General features: G+C 34.2%; 1 protein-coding gene across 2 annotated transcripts in view; it reads right to left on the bottom strand.

Moving 5' to 3' along the window:
- Nucleotides 1-23,534, bottom strand: part of RB1 (RB transcriptional corepressor 1) — a 161,530-nt gene that overhangs the window by 102,999 nt on the left and 34,997 nt on the right. For both annotated transcript variants that reach the window (XM_013059804.2, XM_045076673.1), the window contains 7 exons: nt 15,751-15,789; nt 14,700-14,767; nt 10,991-11,101; nt 8,541-8,683; nt 6,313-6,390; nt 4,027-4,136; nt 1,726-1,803 (listed from right to left, as the gene is read on the bottom strand). In XM_013059804.2, coding sequence (XP_012915258.2) covers nt 1,726-1,803; nt 4,027-4,136; nt 6,313-6,390; nt 8,541-8,683; nt 10,991-11,101; nt 14,700-14,767; nt 15,751-15,789 — 627 coding nt within the window. The remainder of the gene's footprint in view (nt 1-1,725; nt 1,804-4,026; nt 4,137-6,312; nt 6,391-8,540; nt 8,684-10,990; nt 11,102-14,699; nt 14,768-15,750; nt 15,790-23,534) is intronic.

Below are 23,534 nucleotides of genomic sequence, written 5' to 3'. Positions count from 1 at the left end.
CTTATCCCTATTTAACACCCATATATAACAGCAGGCCAAATCACGCACAAGCTAAAATCCAAACTTATGGATACAGTGTATTAGGCCTTTCAGGATCTAGTATTCACCCTCCTCTCCTGCCATTTCATCTTCCCACTTAGGGAGTCAGTACAGAGCTGCTAATAGTTCCCCAGACAAACGGTTGTTATTTTATACTTCCACGCCTTTGTACATGCTATTTCTACTCCCTAAAATGCCAGTCTCCTGTGTCACAGACTTTCATGTTTCAAAATTCAGTTCAATAAAATCCCTTCATAATGTCCCTTCTGTGCCACCTCATTAGTTTGTCAAAAGTTTATGACTATAATTTACACTAATACAGAAATGTATCTGTATATGTCTATGTAGTCATTTGAAAAATATTACTGATAGCCCACTATGTACCAAATATTACCCTAGGTCATAATTATTAAATGGTGAACAAAAATGTCATGGTCCACAATAGTATCAAGCTTAAAGGCTATTATGGGTATTGGTAAAAACAAGGAAACACACAAATTAATTTTTAATTACAAATAGGGATATACGCTATAAAGGAATAACAACAGGATACTATCGGAAAGAAGAATAAAGGAAAGTACTTCAGAAAGAAATCTTTTAAAGAGTATTATTTGTGGGGCGCCTGGGTGGCTCAGTGGGTTAAGGCCTCTGCTTTCGGCTCGGGTCATGATCCCAGGGTCCTGGGATTGAGCCCCACATCGGGCTCTCTGCTCAGCGGGGAGCCTGCTTCCCTCTTTCTCTCTGCCTGCCTCTCTGCCTACTTGTGATCTCTGTCTGTCAAATAAATAAATAAAATCTTTTAAAAAAAAAAAAGTATTATTTGTCCTGAACCTAAAGGAAGAGCAGCTGTTGGTAATTCAGAAGAAAAAAATAAAAAATAAAAATAAAAATGGGAAAAGTTTCAAGAAGAGGGAAAAGCAAATGTGAAAGTCCTCAAGTACAAAAGAGGAGCCTCAAGTATTCAGGAAACTGGCTAGTACACAATGAGCAGGAAAACAAGATGAGGTTAGAGAGACAACAGAGCTGGATCATATAAGGTTTTGTAAGCACTGTGAGGGAGTGTGTATTTCAACTGCAACAAAAGAAGCAGTCAAAAAGTTTGATAGCAAAGTGAACATGATCTGACTTACATTTTTAGAATATTATTCTGGGACTCTTTGGAGAAAATATCTGGTGGTGGGGAGAGAGGAATAGTGAGGAGACTAGACGCAGCAAGATCAGTTAGCAGGCTACTATAAAAAAAATCCAAAACAAAGAGGAGGAGATCTGGACAAAGTTGGTGAGAGTGCTAATGGAGGACAGGAGATGGACTAGAGATATATTAAAGGTAGATTCAACAGAACTTACTAGCAGGTAAGATGCAGGAAGTGAGGAAAAGGACAGAAAAATGGTTTCTATCTTCTTAAGTTGTATGCAGAGTAAAGGGTAATGATACATTTTTTCTTTTTTTATTTACTGAGATGAAATACATTCCCATTCTAGGTTATATTCCTTAAGGATGGACAAAACTAGATTTGATAATCATATCCTCAGCAACTAATGAAATACCTGGCAGGCAAAGAGCACTCAATATATATTGGTTGTATGTATACATAAATATATAACAGAACAAAGGAACAAACTTAAAGTAAAAGAAGTCACTGAATAAATAATTACAATGAAAAACAAAAGTGAGAAAATGCATACCTAACTGGAGTTTGTGGAAGAATCACATTCACTTCTTCATCAGAGTTACTTTTTCGTGGCGTTCTCTGCATTTCAAAACTAAATAATGATAAGTAAAGACATTCATATTGAAAATGCACTATTTGTGTTTTATGAGTCAAAAGAGCAATATATCACTTGTTGCCTCCTACCATTATACAAAATGGTAACTCAATAACAGAAGTGATAAGAAACTGATGATCCAAAAGCTGCTTAAATAATAAAAATTTTGTGTTTTTCACCATTGTTTTTCAGCTGGGTTTCTTCTTTTAGGTTTATGAAAAACAGGTACTCCAATCATTAACAATTTTTTAAAAGTAAAAGTTAAATGCTATCTCTAGATGTTAGATGGTATTACGAAGCAAGCTCTTCAGTATTAAAAAAACAAACAAACCAAAGCTCAAGATTTTCAATCATTATGGCTTCCAAAACCTTACTTTGATGTAAATAAAATATGAAACATTTTGTGTTTAACCTACAAGTTACATATATTATCAGTTACATATTAAAAGATTTCATGCTAAAGATATAAAATTAAATATACCTATAATCATTCAAATTTTTTGTAATTACCCTATAATCATTCAAATTTTTTATAATTACTCTCAATCATTCCTACTTTAGAATTCTATATGATAATTCAAGAGAATGCACTTCTTTTTTTTTTTCTAAAGGAAAAAGGTTTAATGTAGAGATTCAAGATTCACATCATGATAAATGATCTAAAATTGAATACTTATGATAAAAGTTCAACTTTTGCATTTTTTTCCCATTTAACTTATCTTGCCATCTTTTTTCCTGTGTTTTTCTATTACTTTCACCCCACCTCTCCCTGTCTATGGTTACAATGACAGATTCTCGCCCTCTCCCCAGTAGTGTAGAAAGCCTACTCCTGCAAAAGCTAGAGTGATAAACACTAATTTTAACACTTTAACTTCACCAACATTTAAGTAGTATGTGTAACCTTCCTTTCACCTGCTCCCCAAGTATACTGATCACAGTCCATCCTCCTAGGTAGAAATGTGGCATTTTAATTTTGCTTTCCTTTTTGATTCTTGCTGTGGGAGGAAGATAATATATATTGTGTGTATGGTTTATAGTCATCCTAGATTGCTAAAGTATATCTTCCAGTAATTCTTTCAAAGAGGGTATGCAAGAAACAAACTTTGTGAATTTTTCAGTATCAAAAAAATGTCTTTGTTTTTCCTTCAAAATCAAATGCCAGTTTGGCTGGGTAAAGGATTCTAGGTGTAAAGCCTTTTGCTTGCAGAACTTTTATGACATAGCTCCACTGATTCCTAGCATCTAGAGTATCTAGAGTCTGTGGTCAATCTGATTCTTGCTCCTCTATAAGTTATTTCTCTTTTTCTGGAAGCCTTTCGGATTTTTTCTTTATCACTGGAATACCCAAATTTCACCAGATGTGTCGAAGAATGAGTATCTTCTCATCAGTCTTACAAGGTATTCAGTAAGCAGTGACAACCTCAACCCTTGCATCCTTTAGCTCTGTAAAGTTTTCTTCAATGACTTCCTTAATTATTTCCTCTACTTCATTCTCTTTATTATCTTTTTCTGAAATTCCTATCAAACAGATGTTGAACTTCTGGATCTATCCTCTATGTCTCTTGATCTTTATTTATTTATTATCTGTTTGGCCATTTGCATTGTATGCTTAGAGAATTCTTCAATACGTTCTTCTAGATTGTCCATTCTCTTTTCTTCAAGCAGTCTATGCTGCTCTTCAGAACATCTATTAAGTTTTTTATACCCAACACCTCTGGAAGGTAATTTTTAATATTAGTAACCTCCTCCTGTATCTCTCTAAAGTTGTTAATTACATTACTTCTAAAGTTTTCTTCTGTTTTTTGTATTAAGTTTTTATCTTTAGATGTTGAGAATATACTTCTGTATTAACATTCTTAAGAAAAAGAACCAAGCAAGTAATAGCAGATAAAAGGGTGGGGAAAAAGAGAGACCACTACTTAAGTAAACTAATTACTTCAACAATTTTCTTTTAGTGCAGTTTTAAAATTAAATTCAGCTTAATTAAAAAAATAGTTGCTATACAGGGCACTTCACATTAAACCTCTATTTGTTTATATATTATATGCTTAGAATACTGTTTATCTTATTATCAGGTTTATAGAAAGGCATTTGAAATAACTTATTATAAATGATATTTAAAGATCATGAAGTTAAATAAAAACCTATTTAATCTTATCTATATTAAATCAACCTATAGCAGAAGTACCTCAACAAATAAAATTAGACCATGTACAATACCTGTCCATAGGATCAGCCTGAAGGGTTTTATCATGATCCAGAAATAATCTTGCATCAAGATCTTTGTTTTTAAGGTAAATCTCTTCATATTGTTTAGAGAGACTTTCCACCTCAGAAGAAAAAATTACTGATTATCTTTTTCATATCATTACATCTCTCAGTCCATAGAAATACTTATTTAAAGAATCTTTGTGCATACACTTCATTTTTTAATATACTGAGTTCACATGCAATAAAAATAAAGCATACCTGAAAGTGCTATTAAAAAATGCTACTTTTTAACTCTAATTTTAAACCAATTTTATGCATGCATCCCATTCATTAGTGTTTTAGGTAGACAATGATCACCAGTAACAAAAAACAGTAGGTATTATTATGACCACTTAATTGCCAAGATCTTCCAAATATCCCATACATCCCTCACTTCTAATCATTCCCTATGCTTATCAAGATAAAAATATTTTTCAAATATAACAAATCCTCTCGGTTATATATTCTCTCTACCTTTTCTAAATTGTTTGAGGTGCTATAACTCCCTTTAGTTAAGTGTCTTGGACAAGAATATTAGCTCAGTTAATTAGCCCACTTACACATCTGCATAATGTCTTCCTAATCTCAGATACTTCTACATTTGCTAGAACTTATAAGTCTTTTACAAGTACTGATTCATAATTTTCTAATCATAATTTAAAAACTAATGCCCAACAGACAACTATTTGGCATGACTTCTACTATGACTTTTGAAGTCTGAGGATTTCTAACCTGAGTGAACTAAAATTGCATTTCAAAAGGAGAGGCAGGAAGAAATCCAGTTAAATGTAAATTTTTTGTTTGTGTAAGTTTTTTAGCTAAAACAGTCACTCACATTGATTGAATTTAGTCATTGTTTCTGCCCAATCTTAGTGAGACACGAATTATCAATCATTTATTGGGGCAGCCATTAATACTATATGAAAAATGAAGAGGTAAATATAAGGTTTATCTTAAGATTGCTATTAAAACCATAATCCTTTCTAAAGGAAGAGAATTACAGTGAGTGTCCAAGATTCTTTAGAGTTGTGAACAGCCCATTTTTTGGTACAGTGGTTAAGAAAACTCAGTAATACAACATTTGGCCCCTTTTCTTGCCTCTCTAATATATCTTACCAGTATTCTGCCCTGTGTCCCCATCTTAATGAATCAGTTGGAGTTCACTGAACAGACCACACTATCACCTATCACTGTCCCTGTGAATCTATAATTTCTAACACTGGAAATCCCATTTCTCATAAAGCTTACTCATCTCAGAAATCACACCTCCAACAGTTTTCCGTCTGTTCTCACACTGAATTTGGTGGCCCTCCTCTAAGATGACACAGCAAATGTGTATACTTCTACCAGACCCTTACAGACTCCTGTAGCGTTCTCTTTGTTTTTCTCCAACTAACACTTTAACAACAATGACTGTGAGTTAACACTCTTATGGATAGTATCTAGCACAATATCTGGCAAATATTAAGCATTCAATAAATAATTTTTGGATGGATAAGTTTATTTATTCAAGGACTAGCCACCAATTCAGGTCACAGAATCAGCAAACTACCTATCTGATTTCATGTCTTTTGGTCTTGGTAACTAATGCCAGGTGCTTCTAAAACACTGCTTTATCCCTGAGTACTTGTTCTTCATCATTTATCTAAGTATCTTTCCCTCCACATATTTCATCTTACCACATATCAGTTGTTCTGTTCTCATTGAAAAGCAAGATTTTTGAGGCAAAATGCGAAAAGAAACAGATAGATGGATGGCACACCATTAAGGTAAAACATTTCTGCAATATAATCACAGCTGTTTCGAATGAATTTATTTTCAATTAAGTAGTTTAAATGTTCAAAAGAGACATTCCACAATACAGAAATGCCAATTATGTTGATGGCATCAATCCATGTATCCTATGCTTAAGGATGCACAGCAAATTAGAATCAAATTTGATTGTGCATATTTAGTTATACTTAAAAATAATGGCACTCAGAAATTCAAAAGCCTACAATTTGATTTTTGAAAGACTTCAGTAAAAATCAATTTTTAATGCAAATTACAAATGCTGCTTATTTATACATCTGAATATATTCAAAAGGTTTTTCTCTTACTTATATAAAGCTGGTTCACCAAAATTCTACTTAGCTTTCTTCTTTGGGCAAAAAACATTTAATAAAAAGTAATTTTAAGAAATTAGACAGCTACTCTTCCCTCCCAGAAGTCCCAAAATACATTAACTTCTACCAATTAAGTTTTCTTTCAGATTACCTCTGGAAGTCCATTAGAAGCTACAATTCCAAGAGAATTCATAAAAGGTATGAAATTTTTGAAATAAACATTTTTCACCTGAAAAAGATAAAGTTACGGCATAGCCATTAAAATAAAAAAACTTAATCTTTGTCACTATTAACACTAGAATGAAAGTGTTAACTGATACTTTGATCTATGATTTACATAGTGTTAACATCAGTGTTAACTGATACTTTGATCTATGATTTACATTATTTTCTTTTTAATTTATGTGAGGCAGATTTCAAGTCTTAGAATGGGAGGAGAGAACTATTAATGAAATAGGATTTATAAGAAGAAAACCCATTGAAACCAACTTCAATATCCTACATTTAACAGATGATGAAAAGATGATTCAAAAAAATTAAGCAACTTGACTAAAGCTACATAGCTAGGAAGTGGCAGCACTGGAATTAAAACCCAATCTATCATCACAGTCAAGACTCATCTCTTCTCTTTTCAGCATACTGTTTCCAATTTCACCCTAAAGCATATTTTTAGGTCACTTCACACTCATCATCTGATAGTTAGCTTAGGAAATATCAAGGCAATTATTTTAGCATAAACTCAGCAGAATAGCTTGTTTTTACAAGAAGATAATTTCACACAAATAAAGAATACCCAGTAATTCAATCCAAAATCAGGTAACAGTATTTTGTAAAATGACGTAGTTTCATACAAAAGCACCTTACATTTATTTAATATGGATAATAAAGACTAATCAGGAAATCTGGAGTTATATTCCTGCCTGTTCTACACTTGTGATATGTTACAAAATTTTAAACAACTTACTTTTTCATTTAAGTTTTCCAAACTTGGAAGTCTACATTTAGTAAGATGGAAATAATATCAATTCATATCTTCTTCAAAATAAGTTGCAAAAATGAGCCTTCTGTAACTTATTAATTTTGTTTTCTAACTAACTCCCATTTAACTGGAGTATTTATAAGGTAGGTATTTCTAGTTAACCATTTAGTGTTAATTAAACAATAATTATATAGCCACTAATGTAACTAACCAATAGTTATATAACCAAAAATGCTGTATCTAAATAATCAAGTGTCAATTAATGTCTATTACTACCATGGTTTTTAACCAGCTGTACTTTAAAAATCATTCCTATAAAGATTCTAAATTATAAAGAGTTATTTAAAATGAAAAAAGATTTTAATGACTTATTCCTGATTTTAGAAATGAAATTTTGCAAGTAGTTATGAAACTCAGAGAATTAACAACCAAGAATGAGAAAACTGAATTTATGTATATTCATTATCTTGCAGGACTTAGCAACAGACTGGATTTTAAAAAATCAACTATACCTGTGAACTTATTAGCAAAGATTATTTGTGGTTCTAGAAAAATAAAAAAGTAAACATATGTATAAGGTTGATACATCTAGTACCACAGGTGTATATCTATGTATTTATTGAAACTGACAAAAGTCACAGTGTTAACATTAAGATATCCTGATAAATCATTCCAACACTTCTTAAACTAGATTTTGAGATCATACTCCATTCCTTCCCAGAGTTGACAGAGAAGTTTCAAAGATGCAACATTTCATACAGCTATCTGGTGGTAGTGAACTGTGGACAACAATCTATGAGAGAAATAGCATACACTCAAAGGAGCAACTGGTGGCAGATTTACCAAAGTCTAGCCTTTCAGTATTAGCTATTAGTTTCTAGAAGTTCATTTACTCATTACTAAGAGGAAGATGGGTACACTATTCCTAAGACTCCTTCCAATTCCAACACTCTGGATTCTATGAACAAGATAAACAATTCCAGGGAGTTCATGTGTATTCTCTACCAGCGATTAACATCTGGTGTAATATTTGGAACGAGCATATAGGCTGAACAGAAATCTAATGCTGATATTACTTATCATCAAACCAAAACACAAGGGTATCTTAGCAGGGTATTTTAAAACATTAGGAGTTATTAGTAACCACAGAGGAATCAAAGAACAAATTCACTTGAAACCTACTGCCATAAAGATGTACCTTTTCAGTGATTCCTGAGTAAGGGAGCTACTCTCTTTAAAATCAAAGTAACTGAACATGAAAAATAAATTTTTTTCTAAATATTTTGCTGCAAAAGAATTAGCACTAAGTACGAAAGCAAGCTTGTCATGAAAGAAGTACTGTTAGGAAGAACTTACATCTAAATCTACTTCATTTTAAAGAAATCATGAAGTTAAATTACCTCATCTATATTACATTCATGTTCTTTACAGAGAACTTCAATAATTCTTGTATCATTTTCTAGTTGTTTTGCTATCCGTGCACTCCTGTTCTGACCTCGCCTTGGTGTTCGAGGTGAACCATTAAAAGGTATTACAGCTGTTTCTGTAAAAATGGTAAATTAGATAAGAACAATTGCACATTCCACTGTATAAAATAATGAAGTATTCTAACTTGGGAGATCAGAAATAATCTTAGTAACATTCTTCTACTTTTATTTACTAGGCTTCATTAAAAGGCTAACAGTTTCATCTATTTATTGACTATTTTAAGTTGTGTACTGATAATAGTTTTTGCTATTAGGCAAATACGGAGAAGGCAAGAGAAATAGCCAACTTATAAACTAATTTTAAATGTATCCTACTGAGTCTGTAAGGGGAAAAAATGTTTTCTATCTTAAAGAGTCTTAAAAAAGTAAAAAAATTATGGACTCAATTGCTAGACATGGTATAAAATTAAATAAATTTTTAAAGTTTGAGCAAATATCATAGCAAATAATTTTTTTAAATAAGTATTTAAATATTATGTGATAAAGGGTGATTTTTTCAAAAATCTCCTGCATTCCCAATTCAAACTGAAAATGAATTCAGCTATTAAAGAGATAACAGATGACTAAATATGAAAAGTATTAACTGCCTCCAGGGCTGACCAACAATTACAGGAAACAGAGAATACAGAAATATGTTAAACTATACAACAGGATGCAAAATCAGAAAAAATTAAACCATGAGAAACCCCACAGAATAAACCACCTATTATTTAATGAATAAATTATAAGGAAAAAAAGACAAATGGAGAAGGAAGTTTTTTAAAAGTCTCAAAAGTGTATCAAACAATCATAAGGCATAGATCTTTGATTCTGATTTAGTCAACCTGTAAAAAAGTTTTAAAATCACTTTTATTAGACAACTGAAAGTCTGAACATTTACTAGATACTTGGTGGTAGGTTATTAAGTGATTTTTAGGTGTGACAATGGTAGTTATTATGCTTTTTAAAAAGACTATATTTAGAGACACATATTAAAATTCATAAGGATGAAATGGTATGCGAAGATGTACTTCAAAATAATATAGTTGATGCAACTGGGCAGCAGATGGGGCTACAGACTGACCATATGCTGAAGGTAGGTACTTTAAGTACAGAGGGTTTATTATACTACTGTCTACTTTTGTAGACGCTTTAAATTCTCCATAATAAAAAGTTAATTATAAGTTTACCTTACTCAGCCAATTTATCACCTCATCCTGGTTTCTCTTTAACACAGCACTTAGAGAATTAAATGTACTTTCCAATGATTCAAAAGAACAATGCCTATCAACCTAATTAACATCCTACATCAATTTATTAAACTTGTAACATGGAAAAAAGTGAAGAAAAAAATATATTTAATCTTTACAGATTCAGAATTTTTTAAAATATATTTGTTTTCTATTTCTTTTCTCCTGTTCTATAGGTGGTTTCTGCTTGTGACCTTTTTCTGTCAAACCATGTTCAACACATTTTGGAAATTCTGCTCCAAACTCCATTTTCCATGAAGCTATTGTTCAAAAGGATTAATTAGGCTTCTGCTTCTCAGGCACTTCCAACACTGAGACTTCCATGTTTTGATCTGTCCTCTATTATTTTTAGTATTATTAATTCTTTAATCATTTTAGGACCAATGAATCAATTCAGCCTTAGTTAAGTTTACATTTTTCTATGATATAAGTGATTTTGATATCCTACTCTTGATGGCACCAAAAGAAGCAATTCCATTCTCAGAGGAATATATTTGTCTCTGCTTAATGCTATCTATTTCAGCAAGTTATTTTTTTATTTTTTATGTTTAATTTTTTTTTTTAGAAACGGTTACTTTCATTTAAGAATACTTCCAACCACATCACCCCTTGAGGTAGATCAATTACAATTCATATACAAAAAAAAAAAATGAGTCACATAATAATCATAGCATCCAATAATACAAATTAGGTGATCTTCTCCAGCAAAATGGGCTACTCTTTCTCAACAAGTTTCATTCATATCTGTGCCTTACTTCCTAACTTTCTTTTTACCAGAAACATCCTACTCCAACTTCCCCAAACACTCAAATGCTATCTACTCTTCAATACTCAGTTCAAAATCCACCTCTTTTATATGGTCTTCCTTGGTCTTCCCCAGCTGAAAATCTTTCTCGCTTCCTGAACTCTCATAGCATTTACTGTATTTTGGCCCAGACCACTGAGAAAATGGCCATATACTACTTCTTTGTTTACTTGTCTTATCTCTACTTCTATATCCTATACTACTTGAGGGCAGAGTCCATGTCTGATTTATTTTTTATCATTCCTTCAGCTCTAGAACATATTTGATTCATTAAACAAAAACTGTTGAATAATGATATAGAAGATGCATAAATTATTTAAAATACTTACTATACGGTTCTTTAAGCAATGCAGGAGGTGAGAGTTTAATAAAATAGTCAAGGACACAGAGCATTAACTGAAATGAGATGACGAGATCATCCTCCATTTGCAACACTTCCCCTGAAAATAAAATAGGTTTACAATGTAAAGTAACAGATCAGAGACTGAGATCTTTAAATCAGGGAATATTGTGAGTATGGGCATATGCATATACTGATTTATTCAAGAATAAAGGCATGTTAAAGAACTTAACATTTTTTCTGCCTTGCAAAAACTCAGATCTGAAATACATAAAAGTATAAATAAAAGAATATGAAGTTATGAAATCAGTGACATATAAGTCTACCATGAGAATCTGACATCTAGAAATTATTATTATAGTTCATTCCCTATGTCTAAATTCATTCTGTTTGTTGCTTTTTTAAACTTATTTCTGGTTTTGGTAAGAGTTATAGAATTTATTACTTCTGAAAGTAATTTTGAAGTATGCTACATGGTAATCTTTAATTCTACTTATTTATGAAACTTCATATATTTTCAATTTTAACCCCCCTCCAAAATATTACCATAACCAAAGTCATTAATAACAAAATTAACATATAACTGAAAAGTCATCTATAAAGTAATTCTTTAGCATAAAATCTTAAAAAGTTAGTACAGAAAATATACAACTGGAGTGTTATGAGGAAATAAATGCATATAATAAATATCTGAGAAAAAAATAGTGTAGCTATACAAATCATAATCAAATATAGCTATGATATATTTGCTTGTTGTTCTCAAAGTTTAATTCGGCTCACTTTCTATCTTCTTGGTATCTGCCTGCTAAACCATTGATAATCCCAACAAATATTGAATGTATAGAAACTATGTGAGAAAGCAAGTAACTCTGCACCAGGAAGATTTTTTAATACTCATAGGTATAGTGCAAACATATGTTTGTAACAGACTTAGAAGTAATTAAAGAAACATCATACAAGTAAAGAATGGTATCAAGGACTCACAGTTAAAATCAGTAGGGTAGAGCCAGATCAAACAATTCTCTTCCAATACCCAATAAAATAAAAGGAAAAACTGTACTGGTTAAGTGTCAGTACCAACAACAGATTTGAGAGACACTGACTGAGAGTATCCCTCGCCACCTCTTCTGAGTTGGAGGGAGGAGAAATTGCTGATGATGGGATAAGGGTAAAACACAGGAAATAAACAAAAGCTAACTTTTTTTTTTCTGGGGGGTTTGCTTTGTTTTGTTTTGTTTTTATTTTTTTGATAGCTAACTTTCTGGTAAACACAGAGATTCTGGTATTCTATGCTGAATTGGGGACCAAAATGAATCCCAACACAATCCCATTATGGAAACAGGATTTATTTACCACTATAAGTGTTCTATTTTAGAATTCATTCTAACAAAAATCTCAGAAGGACAAAGACTTGTATCATTCCAGATGAATTCTCCACTTTCTCCCTTACCCCCTAACTAAAAGTAAGTAAAATAAAAAGCCTGTATTCATATTGTAGCTCTTTGGGGAACACAACTAGCCAAGGATAAAATGCAAGGAGAGTAAAAAGAGATTTATTCATACCACATCAGAGAAAACAGAACATCACACCCCAGCCACATCAAAGAAAGCAGAACACCAGGTCAGAGTTGTTACTAAGACAAGTCTTAGTAACATGGGGAGGGGATAGAGAATGAGAAGCACAGAGATTACGCAAACATACTACTGAAAAGAGAAAGAAAAAATAGAGTCACTACGTAAGAAGGGGAAAAGTCAGAGAGAGAACCTGATCTAGAAGATAATCTATAAAAAGAAAACGCCCTATGACTTCTTGCACTAAGAAATAAAAAACAAATTATATAAAAACAACAACAATAAAAAGCTAAGGGAAAAGTGAGGACCAAATAACACCATTACAAACATAGGTTAGCTCAAAAGAGAAGAAAGGCTTGAGCCAAAAATAGTTAATACATAAGAAAAGGACCAAAGATCAGAATAATACAAGAAAAGAAAGTGAATATGAAGAAGGACAAAAATAATTCAACATAAGATAATTAAGTTCCTGGGGCACCTGGGTGGCTCAGTTGGTTAAGGATCTGCCCTTGGCTCACGTCATGATCCCAGGGATGCTGGGATCAAGCCTCACATCAGGTTGCTTGCTCAGCGAGGAGCCTACTTCTCCCTCTCCCTCTGCTTGCTGCTCCCCCTACTTGTGTTTGCTCTCTCAAATAAAATCTTGAAAAAAAAATTTTTTTAAAGACGGTTAAATTCCTGAAACATAACAGAATAAAAATAATACCTACCTGAATAGAATAATATTTTTTAAAAATATTTATTTTTTTGACAGAGATCACAAGTAGGCAGAGAGGCAGGCAGAGAGAGAGAGGGGAAAGCAGGCTCCCCACTGAGCAGAAAGCCCGATGTGGGGCTCAATCCCAGGACCCTGAGATCATGACCTGAGCCGAAGACAGAGGCTTTAACCCACTGAGACACCCAGGCACCCCTAGAATAATATTTTAAAATGTAGTGTGTTAAGATATCTTTGAAATGAAGAGCAAAACCTTCAGTTTAAAAAGAGATATAGGGGACGCCTGGGTGGCTCAGTTGGTTGAGCAGCTGCCTTCGGCCCAGGTCATGATCCCAGCGTCCTGGGATCGAGTCCCACATCGGGCTCCTTGCTCCGCAGGGAGCCTGCTTCTCCCTCTGTCTGCCTGTGCTCGCTCTCGCTCTCTCTCTGACAAATAAATAAATAAAATCTTTAAAATAAAATAAAATAAAATAAAAAGAGATATAGTATTGAAAGAAAGACTAATATGGAATAATAAAAGTCAAGAGATATTCTAGTTAAGGTACTGAACCTCAAATAACCTAACACAAAGTTAAGTAAAATAAAGATTCTAACCTTAATTTTTTAAAAGTGCTTTTTCATAATCTTAGAGAAATATTTTAGGAAATAATACTGCTTAAGTGACAAAACATTTATCTAAATTTAAGTAATTCCTCCCATTTCTCTTATTTATTTTCTTCTGTAAAGTTTGAGTAAAATTAATTTTTATGTCTACATGTTACACTGTAATATGATTCTTTTTTTTTTTTTTTTTTTTTTTTTTTTTTTTTTTTTTGAGAGAGAGCATGAGCAAGAAGAAGGTCAGAGGGAGAAGCAGACTCCCCATGGAGCTGGGAGCCCGATGCGGGACTCGATCCCGGGACTCCGGGATCATGACTGAGCCCAAGGCAGTAGTCCAACCAACTCATTCACCCAGGCGTCCCTATGATTCTATTTTTAAAAAATTAGATCTGTTTGTGGATGCACACTTCTCCATTCTTTTTTTTATCAGATTTTATGCACAAAAATGTATCTAAAATGAAAATCACCTAATTTTAATGATTATTTATTTATGGGTAAAAATTTTTCTTTGCATTTGGTGTATTATTTGAATTCTGTATCATGAATATGTACCATTTTTATAAAAAATAGTAACATTATTCTTTAAAAAAAAAAGAAAAGAAGGATAAGAGGTACTACAAACAGAAATGAAATGAGACATTTCCAAAGTTGCTTCCGTAACAACTTGTCAATAGGTTAACGAGCCACACAGAGAACTGCAGAGTGTGGGAGAAGAACATTAAATTGAAAAGAATTTTTTGAACCTAGTCCAAAAAAATTATTACATTTGAAACATTAACATGTAACAATGTAACAAACATAATGACTTTACCTTTAGCTAGTAAAAATGTGATCCAAGAAACTTTTAGCACCAACACAGAGTTTATTTCAGTAGATATCCTAGTAAACAAATAGAAAGCAGGAAAAAATTTTTATACTGACAGTTTTCCAACTATCTCTTCTTTTTGCTTGTTTTAAATTATAGGCCTAAACTTACTGCATAAGAGAATACAATCAATTTTAAAGGCGTAATTTACACAGTAACTCAATTTGTCTCAATTAGTGTTTTCACCAAGATATTTATATTTAGCCCAGAGAACAGTATATATCTTGTGAAGGAAATATTTAATATTTCAATTCTAAACTAAAAATATGCACAAGAAGTGATATACTATGATGTACTTTGTTTCCAATTACTTAATACTTTTCTGCTCCTTGCTTTCTAATTAAAACCAACACTTTAGCAGAAAAATAGAGGTTTGGACAACTCTACCAATTTAATACTATGCCTTGATAACCTGTTGATATTAACAACTGGACTAGATTAATATAATGAATAAACACATAATTTCCCATTATATCAATCACCTTCAATACTAGTAGGTCAGTGGGGCAGAAAACCTCTTATACTACACATTCTGTTTCCAAAGAAAACCTCTAGAGCTCTTACATGGGTATACTGTTGGAGCATGTATCATACATTTAAAAAAATAATTTGGAAATTTTGATATACATTGTCACATTTACTCTTACACAAAAACTATGTTCTTAGTCTTAATAAAGTTAATAAAATGTCAATAACAGATACTTAAAAAAGATTAACTCAGTGAATTTACGTTTTTTCCAGAACTGTTGATACGTTGCACTGAATCTACTTCCACCCTATTAGTTCTCCTTGTAGTAAAAGGCACATATTTCATACAATTTTCTTTGTGAGAAGATAAATAATCTACATAGGGTTTTAAATCTATGACCTTAATTTATGATGTAGCATGCTATAATCAATCAAACTAACCCTGGCATTATCAACATGTTTGGGATTCTTCCAGAAAAATCTTTTGAAACACCAAAAAGATAAAATTAACTTGCTCTGAACTACTTACAAAGTGCTGGGTTGTGTCAAATATATAAGTTCACATGTCCTAAAACAAAGAAATAATTATATTAACATTATGGCTTTTTAAAAAGTTACTTTAAAATTTTTTTTCATAATATAAAAATCAATCTTATGATGCTTTTTTCATCTTATTTCAAGAAGTATACATTTTTGGGGTGCCCAAGTGGCTCTTGGTGAGTGTCCAGCTTTGGGGTTTTGGCTCAGGTCCTGATCTCAGGGTTGCTGGATGGAGCCCCGCACTGGGCTCCAAGCTCAATAGGGAGTCTGCTTGAGATTCTCTCCCTTTCCGTCTGCCCTTCCCCCTGCTCATGTGCACATTCTCTCCATAATAAAAAATCTTTTTTAAAAAAGTATACATTTTTTTTAAATTATAGAATTATTTTAAAAAGTTAAAGTAAATTTTTCCAATACATGACACTTCACACATCTGTAATATCACACATTTTGTAATATCTAATTACAAAAGGACTGGATTTCATATGTGCATTTGTAACTCAGAATACATTTTGTAATTAAATCTTGATTTAGTTAGAATCCCAGATCAGGTCATAAAAGCTTACTTAACTAGTAGCCTCACTAAAATAACTCAACTTAAAAGTACTATAAAATCTATTTGTTTAGGACAATGACAGAATTAGAATCTTCGCAGACCTGCTTCCCAGTATAATAACTACAATTCATTGAAATTATTTAAAAAGTCATTTAAAGTCTCTGGAAATTCTCCTAAGGGCATACAGCAAAAAAGGAAATATTTTTTCAAGAAAATATACTAACTCCTGGCAAGAACAAAAATTGTGGAATTCAAAGCAAAGCTCACTTCCTCCTCTCCAGCTCAGCATTATAAAGCTCTACTTGGGCAGGTGCAGCTAAGACACAGGACTCCTTCTCTCCTCTGCTCCCAGCCTAGGACCATCACTCTGGGAAAGGAAGGTTACTAGCACCTCTAATCACCCCGAGCTTTGAGTTGTAGAAAGTCTATCCCAGGCAGGAGGAGCTGAGAGGTCTGGGGCTCCCATCCTCCACTTAGCTACCACGTATACAGCAAAAGTTCTATTCCAGGCACAGCAGATCAATATTGGGGCCTTGACTTCTCTTACTCCAGTCAATTCACAGGACGGAGGTTTCAGACATGAAAGGCAATCTGAGAAAACCAGAGACTATTACCTCTCCTCAGTGATACTTTTTTTTTTTTAACTTTAGAGAGAGCAGGAGAGAGAGAGAGATAATAGGCACAGTGGGCAGGGCGCCTGGGTGGCTCAGTGGGTTAAAGCCTCTGCCTTCAGCTCAGGTCATGATCCCAGGGTTCTTGGATTGAACCCTGCATCAGGCTCTCTGCTCAGTGGGGAGCCTGCTTCCCCCCCCCCTGTCTCTGCCTGCCTCTCTGCCCACTTGTGATCTGTCTGTCAAATAAATAAATAAATAAATAAAATAGGCACAGTGGGAGAGGGAGAAGCACACTTCCTGCTGAGCAGGGAGCCCAACTCGGGGCTTGATCCCTAGACCCTGGGATCATGACCCAAGTGAAAGTTAGATGCCTATCCAACTGAGCCCCCCAAGAGCCCCTCTTTTTTTTTTAAGTTTATTTATTTATTTTTTTTTTGAGAGAGAGAGAGAGAGAGAGCTAGAACGTGCACATGTACAGGGGCAGAGGGAGGAGAGAGAGAATCCTAAGCAAGCTCCATGCTCGACTCAGTGCAGAGCCAGCCACAGGGCTGGATCTCATGACTGTGAGATCATGACCTGAGCTGAAACCAAGAGTCAGCTGCTTAACAATCCGAGTACCCAAGCAACCCCTCAATGAGACTCTTAAAGCAGGGGTGACATTACAAAAGAAGAAGACACTGTCCCCATGCTGACCTCCCAAGCAGTGGCACAGAAATGATGGCCAGGGGGAGAGGCAAGTCTTAAAAGATAAGAATTTAAAAAAAAAAAAAAAAAAAGATAAGAATTTTTTTTTTTTTCAATTCAAGAGAGAGACACAGAGAAAGCAAGAATGGGGAGAGGGGAAGGAAAGCAGAGGAAGAGGGCAGGAGAGTTGAACACTGAGCCCTATGCAGGGCCCAATCCCAGGACCCTGAGATCATGACCTAAGGTGAAGTCAGACACTTAACCAACTGAGCCACCCAAGCAACCCAAGAAAAAGGAGTTCTGAAGCTCTCTCCAAGGTAATTAACTTCATTTGGAACATAGTGTGGGGACTTTCAAGGCTAATTGCTATTGAAAACAATGGAAATTTTGGTGGTGAGCAAGTTAAGAGGAAGCTAACAGTTTTATGAAAGCAACAAGCTAAATTCCAGACCACCAAAGAGAGAACAAGGGGAAGTAACAGCTAAGAAGGGCTCTCCTGGAAAAAGAACAAGCCTCAAGACTAACCTCAAAGACTATTCTTGCAAAGGGAGCCAAATTTAATTGGATCAGACTGTGAAGCAATTTCAAACGTGGGGTATTGTCATAAACAGCAGAATAGTCAGCAATTAGTGCAAGGTAACAGCTAGGTATTAATAAGAGATCAGGGGTTAGGGGGGAATGCCTGGGTGGCTCAGTTGTTGAGCATCTGCCTTCAGCTTGGGTCATGATCCTGAGGTCTTGGGATGGAGCCCCACATTGGGCTCCCTGCTCGGTGGGAAGCCTGCTTCTCCCTCTCCCACTCCCCCTGCTTGTATTCCCTCTCTTGCTGGGCCTCTCTGTTAAATAAATAAATAAATCTAAAAAAAATAAATAAGATCAGGGGACAAGACTGTCAAAGAGAACCCCTTGAAAATGACTCACCTCAGAGTAACTGCTGCATACCCAATGGCTACACTGAAGAGCAATAGCAGAGGCTACACACTATGGAATAAACAGACCTCACTGAAATAATACAGAGAGGTCACTAAACAAATAAACAACCACAAGAGAAATCCCCAAGAGAAAGGATAATCAGTACCTAGAATTACCACGGTGTTATCAAAAATGTTCAGTTTACAAAAATAAGTGAAATACGTAAAGAAGTAGGAATGTATGACCTCTACATGGGAAAAAAGCAGGCAAAAAAAAAAAAAAAAACTGTACTTGAGAGAACTCTGGCACCAGACTCAACAGAGACTTCAAAAGAGCTACTGTAAATATACTCAAAGAACTGAAGGTAACCGTGCTTAAGGAAGAAAGAAAGGTATTCTGACACTGTCTCATCCAATAGAGAGTATCAATAAAGAGAACTGATTTGAAAAGAATCAAATGGAAATTTAGGTTGAAAAGTACAATAACCAAAATAAAAAATTCATTAGATGGGCTACACAGTAGATCTGAGCTGGCATAATGAGGAAACACTAAGCTTGAAGATAGGTCAAAAGAGATTATGTTGCATGAAGAACAAAGAGGGAGAGAAAAGAAAAATGAAGAGGTTCACAGAAATGTGGGATACCAAAAAATACACCAATACATGTGTAATGTGAGTACATGAAAGAGATCTGGGGGTGAGGGTGGGGAGGTGCTGGGGAGTGGAAAGAGCAGAAAAAATATTTAAGGAATGAACTGAAAACTTCCCAAATCTAATGAAAACATTAATATATACATCCAAAAAATATAAAGTCCAATTAGATGAATATAAAGAAATCCACACCCAGATATATCACAGTAAAATTGTTTAAAGACAAAGAGAAAAATCAGGAAAGCAACAACAGAAAAATGATATAATATGTATAAAGGAACCCAATAACATTAACGGCTGACTTCTCATGAAACAATGAAGATCAGAAGGCAGTAGGATTACATATTAAAGGTACTGAAAGGAAAAAAAAGTTAACCAAGAATCACATCCAGCAAAACTATCTTTCAAAAGTGAAGATGAGGAGCGCCTGGGTGGCTCAGTTGGTTAATCAACTGACTTGATTATTACCTGATCATACCTGATCAACTCAGTTAATGATCTGGGAGTCTTGGAATCAAGCCTCAACATTGGGTTCCCTGCTCAGCAGAGAGGCTGCTTCTTCCCCTGTCCCTCACCCTATTCCTGTGCTCTCTCTCTCTCTCAAATAAACAAAATCTTAAAAAAAAAAAAAAAAATGAGTATGCCCTTTAAAAAAAAAAGTGAAGATGAAATAATGACATTTCCAAACAAAAGCAGAGAATCTGTTGGTAACAGACTCACTTTACAAGAAATACTAAAAAGTTCTTCAGGCTGAAAACAAGTAACCCAAAACTGTAATTCATATTCACATGAAAAAACAAAGAGCACTGGAAAAGGTAATTATGTTATGATAAAAGATGGCATAATTGAATATTCTCCTTTCTTCTCCTAATTATGTAAAAAGCAACCGTATAACACAATATGTATATAATTATATTGTTAAGCCTATAACATATAGGAATGTGATGTATTTGACAATACCAGCCCAAAGGAGGTAGTCAAGATCAAAGCTGTATTGGAGTAAACAAAGGACACTAGATGGTAAACCAAATCCATGGTAACAAAGGAAAAGAACAAGAAATGGTAATAAGACAATTAAGATAACAAACTCTATAAATATACACTCACTTTCCTCTATACTCTCAATTACTTTATAAGATACAACGGAAATATCTATAAACCGATGAATGGATAGACAAAATGTGGTAAACCATACACAATGGTTTACTCCATAATAAAGAGTAACAAAGGATTGAAACATGCTACAATATGGATGATCCACAAAAGCATGCTAAGGAAAGGGGCCAGTCACAAAAAATATGTAAATTAAAAATTTGTATTAGAAAATTACTTAGGGGTGCCTGGATGGCTCAGTCAGTTAAGCAATTGCCTTGGCTCTGGTCATGATCCTGGGGTCCTAGGACAGAGCCCCACATTGAGCACTCTGCTCGCGGGGAGTCTCCTTCTCTCTCTCCCCCTGCTCCTCTACCCTACTAGTGTTCTCTCTCTCACTCACTGTCTCTCAAATAAATAAATAAAATCTTTTGAAAAAAAAAAGAAGAAGAAAATTACCTTATAATAAGCTTATAGTATCAAGAAAGAATTTTTAAATAGAAAAGATGCTTAATGTCTGATGCAGTTTTAAATTATTTTGTAACTTAATGTAACTCATAATAAAATGCTGTCATACAGTAAAAGATAATTGCATTCATTATAAATCTGTGCTTAAATGGTACCACAAGCAGTTGCAGCTATTGAACACCTAAAATGTGGCTACTGCAAATGTAGCTGTGCTATAAATGTAAATTACACACCAAAGTACTCAAAAATACTTAGTATGAGAAAAAAAGTAAAATATTTCATTTATAAGTTTCATGTTCTTATTAAAATAAAACTCATATGACATAAAATTAATTTTAAAGTGTATAAATTCAGGGGTGCCTGGATGGTTAAAGCCTCTGCCTTTGGCTCAGGTCATGATCTCAGGGTCCTGGGATCAAGCCCTGCAACGGGCTCTGTGCTCAGTAAGGAGCCTGCTTCCCCCTCTCTCTCTCTGCCTGCCCCTCTGCCTACTTGTGATCTCACTCTCTATGCCAGATAAATAAATTTTTCTTAAAAATATATAAATTCAGTAATTTTTAGTATATTGACTTTGTTTTACAACCATCACTATCTAATTCCAGATATTTCCATCACCCCCATAACAAAACCCATACTTAACAGCAGTACTCCCCATGCCTGGCAATCACTAAAAATTTACATTCTGTCTCTATGGATATGTCCGTTTGGACATTTCATACAATGAACTATATGGCCTTTTGTGTCTGGTTTCTTTCACTTAGCTTAATGCTTTCAAGGTTCATCCATGTTACAGCATGGATATTATAAATAATGTTGCTATAAATATTAGTACTCAAATTTTTGTGTGAATGATACATGTTGAAATATTTTTGGATATATGGGTTAAAATGTTAAAATAAAATTCACTTATTTCTTTTAACTTTTTGTTATGCAGCTACCAGAATATTTAAAATTCATGGCTTATGTTATTATATTTCTCTGTGACAGCATTAATGAACCTAAAAATAACTTTAAAAGCTACCATTTATCAGCGATCAAAAAGAATGAAATCTTGCCAATTGCAATGAAATGGATAGAGCTGGAGAGTATTATGTTAAGCAGAATACATCAGTCAGAGAAAGACAAATACCATATGATTTCACTCCTATGTGGAATTTAAGAAACAATACAGATGAACTAAGGGAAGGGATATTAAAAAAAGAGAGAGAGAGAGGGAAGCAAACCATAAGAAACTGTTAATGATAGAAAGCAAACTGAGGGTTGCTGGAGGGAAGGGGTGTGAGGGATGGGCTAGACAGGATAATGGGCATTAAGGGGAGCACTTATGATGAGCACTAGGTGTTACATGTAAGTGACGAATCACTAAATTCTACTCCTGAAACCAGTATTATACTACGTGTTAGCTAGAATTTAAATAAAAATTTAAAAAGCTAGTTCTTATTACACACTTAGTATGTGCCGAAAGGTGAGCTAACCAATAACATCGTCTTACTTAATTCTCACAATTACCCTACAAGGAGAGTATTACTGGCTATATTTTAGATTAAAATTGAGGTTTAGAGAGATTAAGTAACATTTCCCTAGCTTACACAGTCAGTAAGTGACTGAATACTCATACTTAGATCTGTTTAGCTTTTTTAAAGTCACCATAATCACTATGGCATATTGCTCTATCTACACACACACACACAGTCTGCTCTGAAATGAACAGGCTTTGATGTCACAGTTAAATTTCCTAACTGTTCTTCAGTAAAGGTACAAATAAGATAGAAAAAAACTCTGCTAATTCACTTTAAGGCCAGTAAGCACTAAATTATCTCATATAACAAGTTATATTAATTTTAAAGTGTATAAATTCAGGGGTGCCTGGATGGCTCAGTGGGTTAAGCCGCTGCCTTCGGCTCAGGTCATGATCTCAGGGTCCTGGGATCAAGCCCTGCATCAGGCTCTGTGCTCAGTAAGGAGCCTGCTTCCCCCTCTCTCTCTGCCTGCCCCTCTACCTACTTGTGATCTCTCTCTCTCTGTCACTATTGTCTACAGGACAAAGAGCAAGCTCCCTAGCAGTCGGATCCCTTCCTCCCTTTCAGCCATCAGCAATATCAAAGTACATCATCCTGCTGCTTTGCCTTTGGACACATGTAATCACTCTGCCTGGAAAGCTCAGTCCCAATTCCTCCACATTTTGTTTGGTGACTTTATCCTTAAACCTGTTCAGACACTGCCTTCTCCTAAAATTTTTACTTGATCAAAAGCATCCCACAGGGGTACCTGGGTGGCTCAGTGGGTTAAGCCTCTGCATTCGGCTCAGGTCATGGTCCCAGGGTCCTGGGATCGAGCCCTGCATCGGGCTCTCTGCACAGCAGGGAGCCTGCTTCTCCCCCTCTCTCTGCCTGCCTCTCTGCTTACTTGTGATCTCTCTCTCGCTCTGTCAAATAAATAAAATCTTTAAAAAAAAAAAAAGCACCCCACAATAACCCTTCTTGCCCTTAAACACACACAATATTTTGCACACTATATAATTTCTATTTCTCACATAGAATCCTCTACAATAGAGCATCACATGCATCACTGCATTATTTTTATTAAAAAACATAATTTAGTTGCTATATTTACTATAATCATAGTGTCACTAGATGTTTTATGTCACTAACATATAGCTGAGTCACTTAGTTAAATGCTTGTTGTAATTTCTTAATTTATTTGCAGTAACAGCTAATAGCTAGCCTAAAATTGCTGAAGGAATATTCTACAAAATAATATTTCCAGAAGTTAATTGATATCAAATACATATATACATATAT

The sequence above is a fragment of the Mustela putorius genome, unplaced genomic scaffold, assembly GCF_011764305.1.
Source record: "Mustela putorius furo isolate JIRA1106 unplaced genomic scaffold, ASM1176430v1.1 tig00000179_pilon_pilon_pilon, whole genome shotgun sequence".
NCBI lineage: Eukaryota > Metazoa > Chordata > Mammalia > Carnivora > Mustelidae > Mustela > Mustela putorius.
The sequence above is the reverse complement of the archived record's forward strand: the minus strand, read 5'-3'. Positions and strand labels throughout refer to the sequence as shown.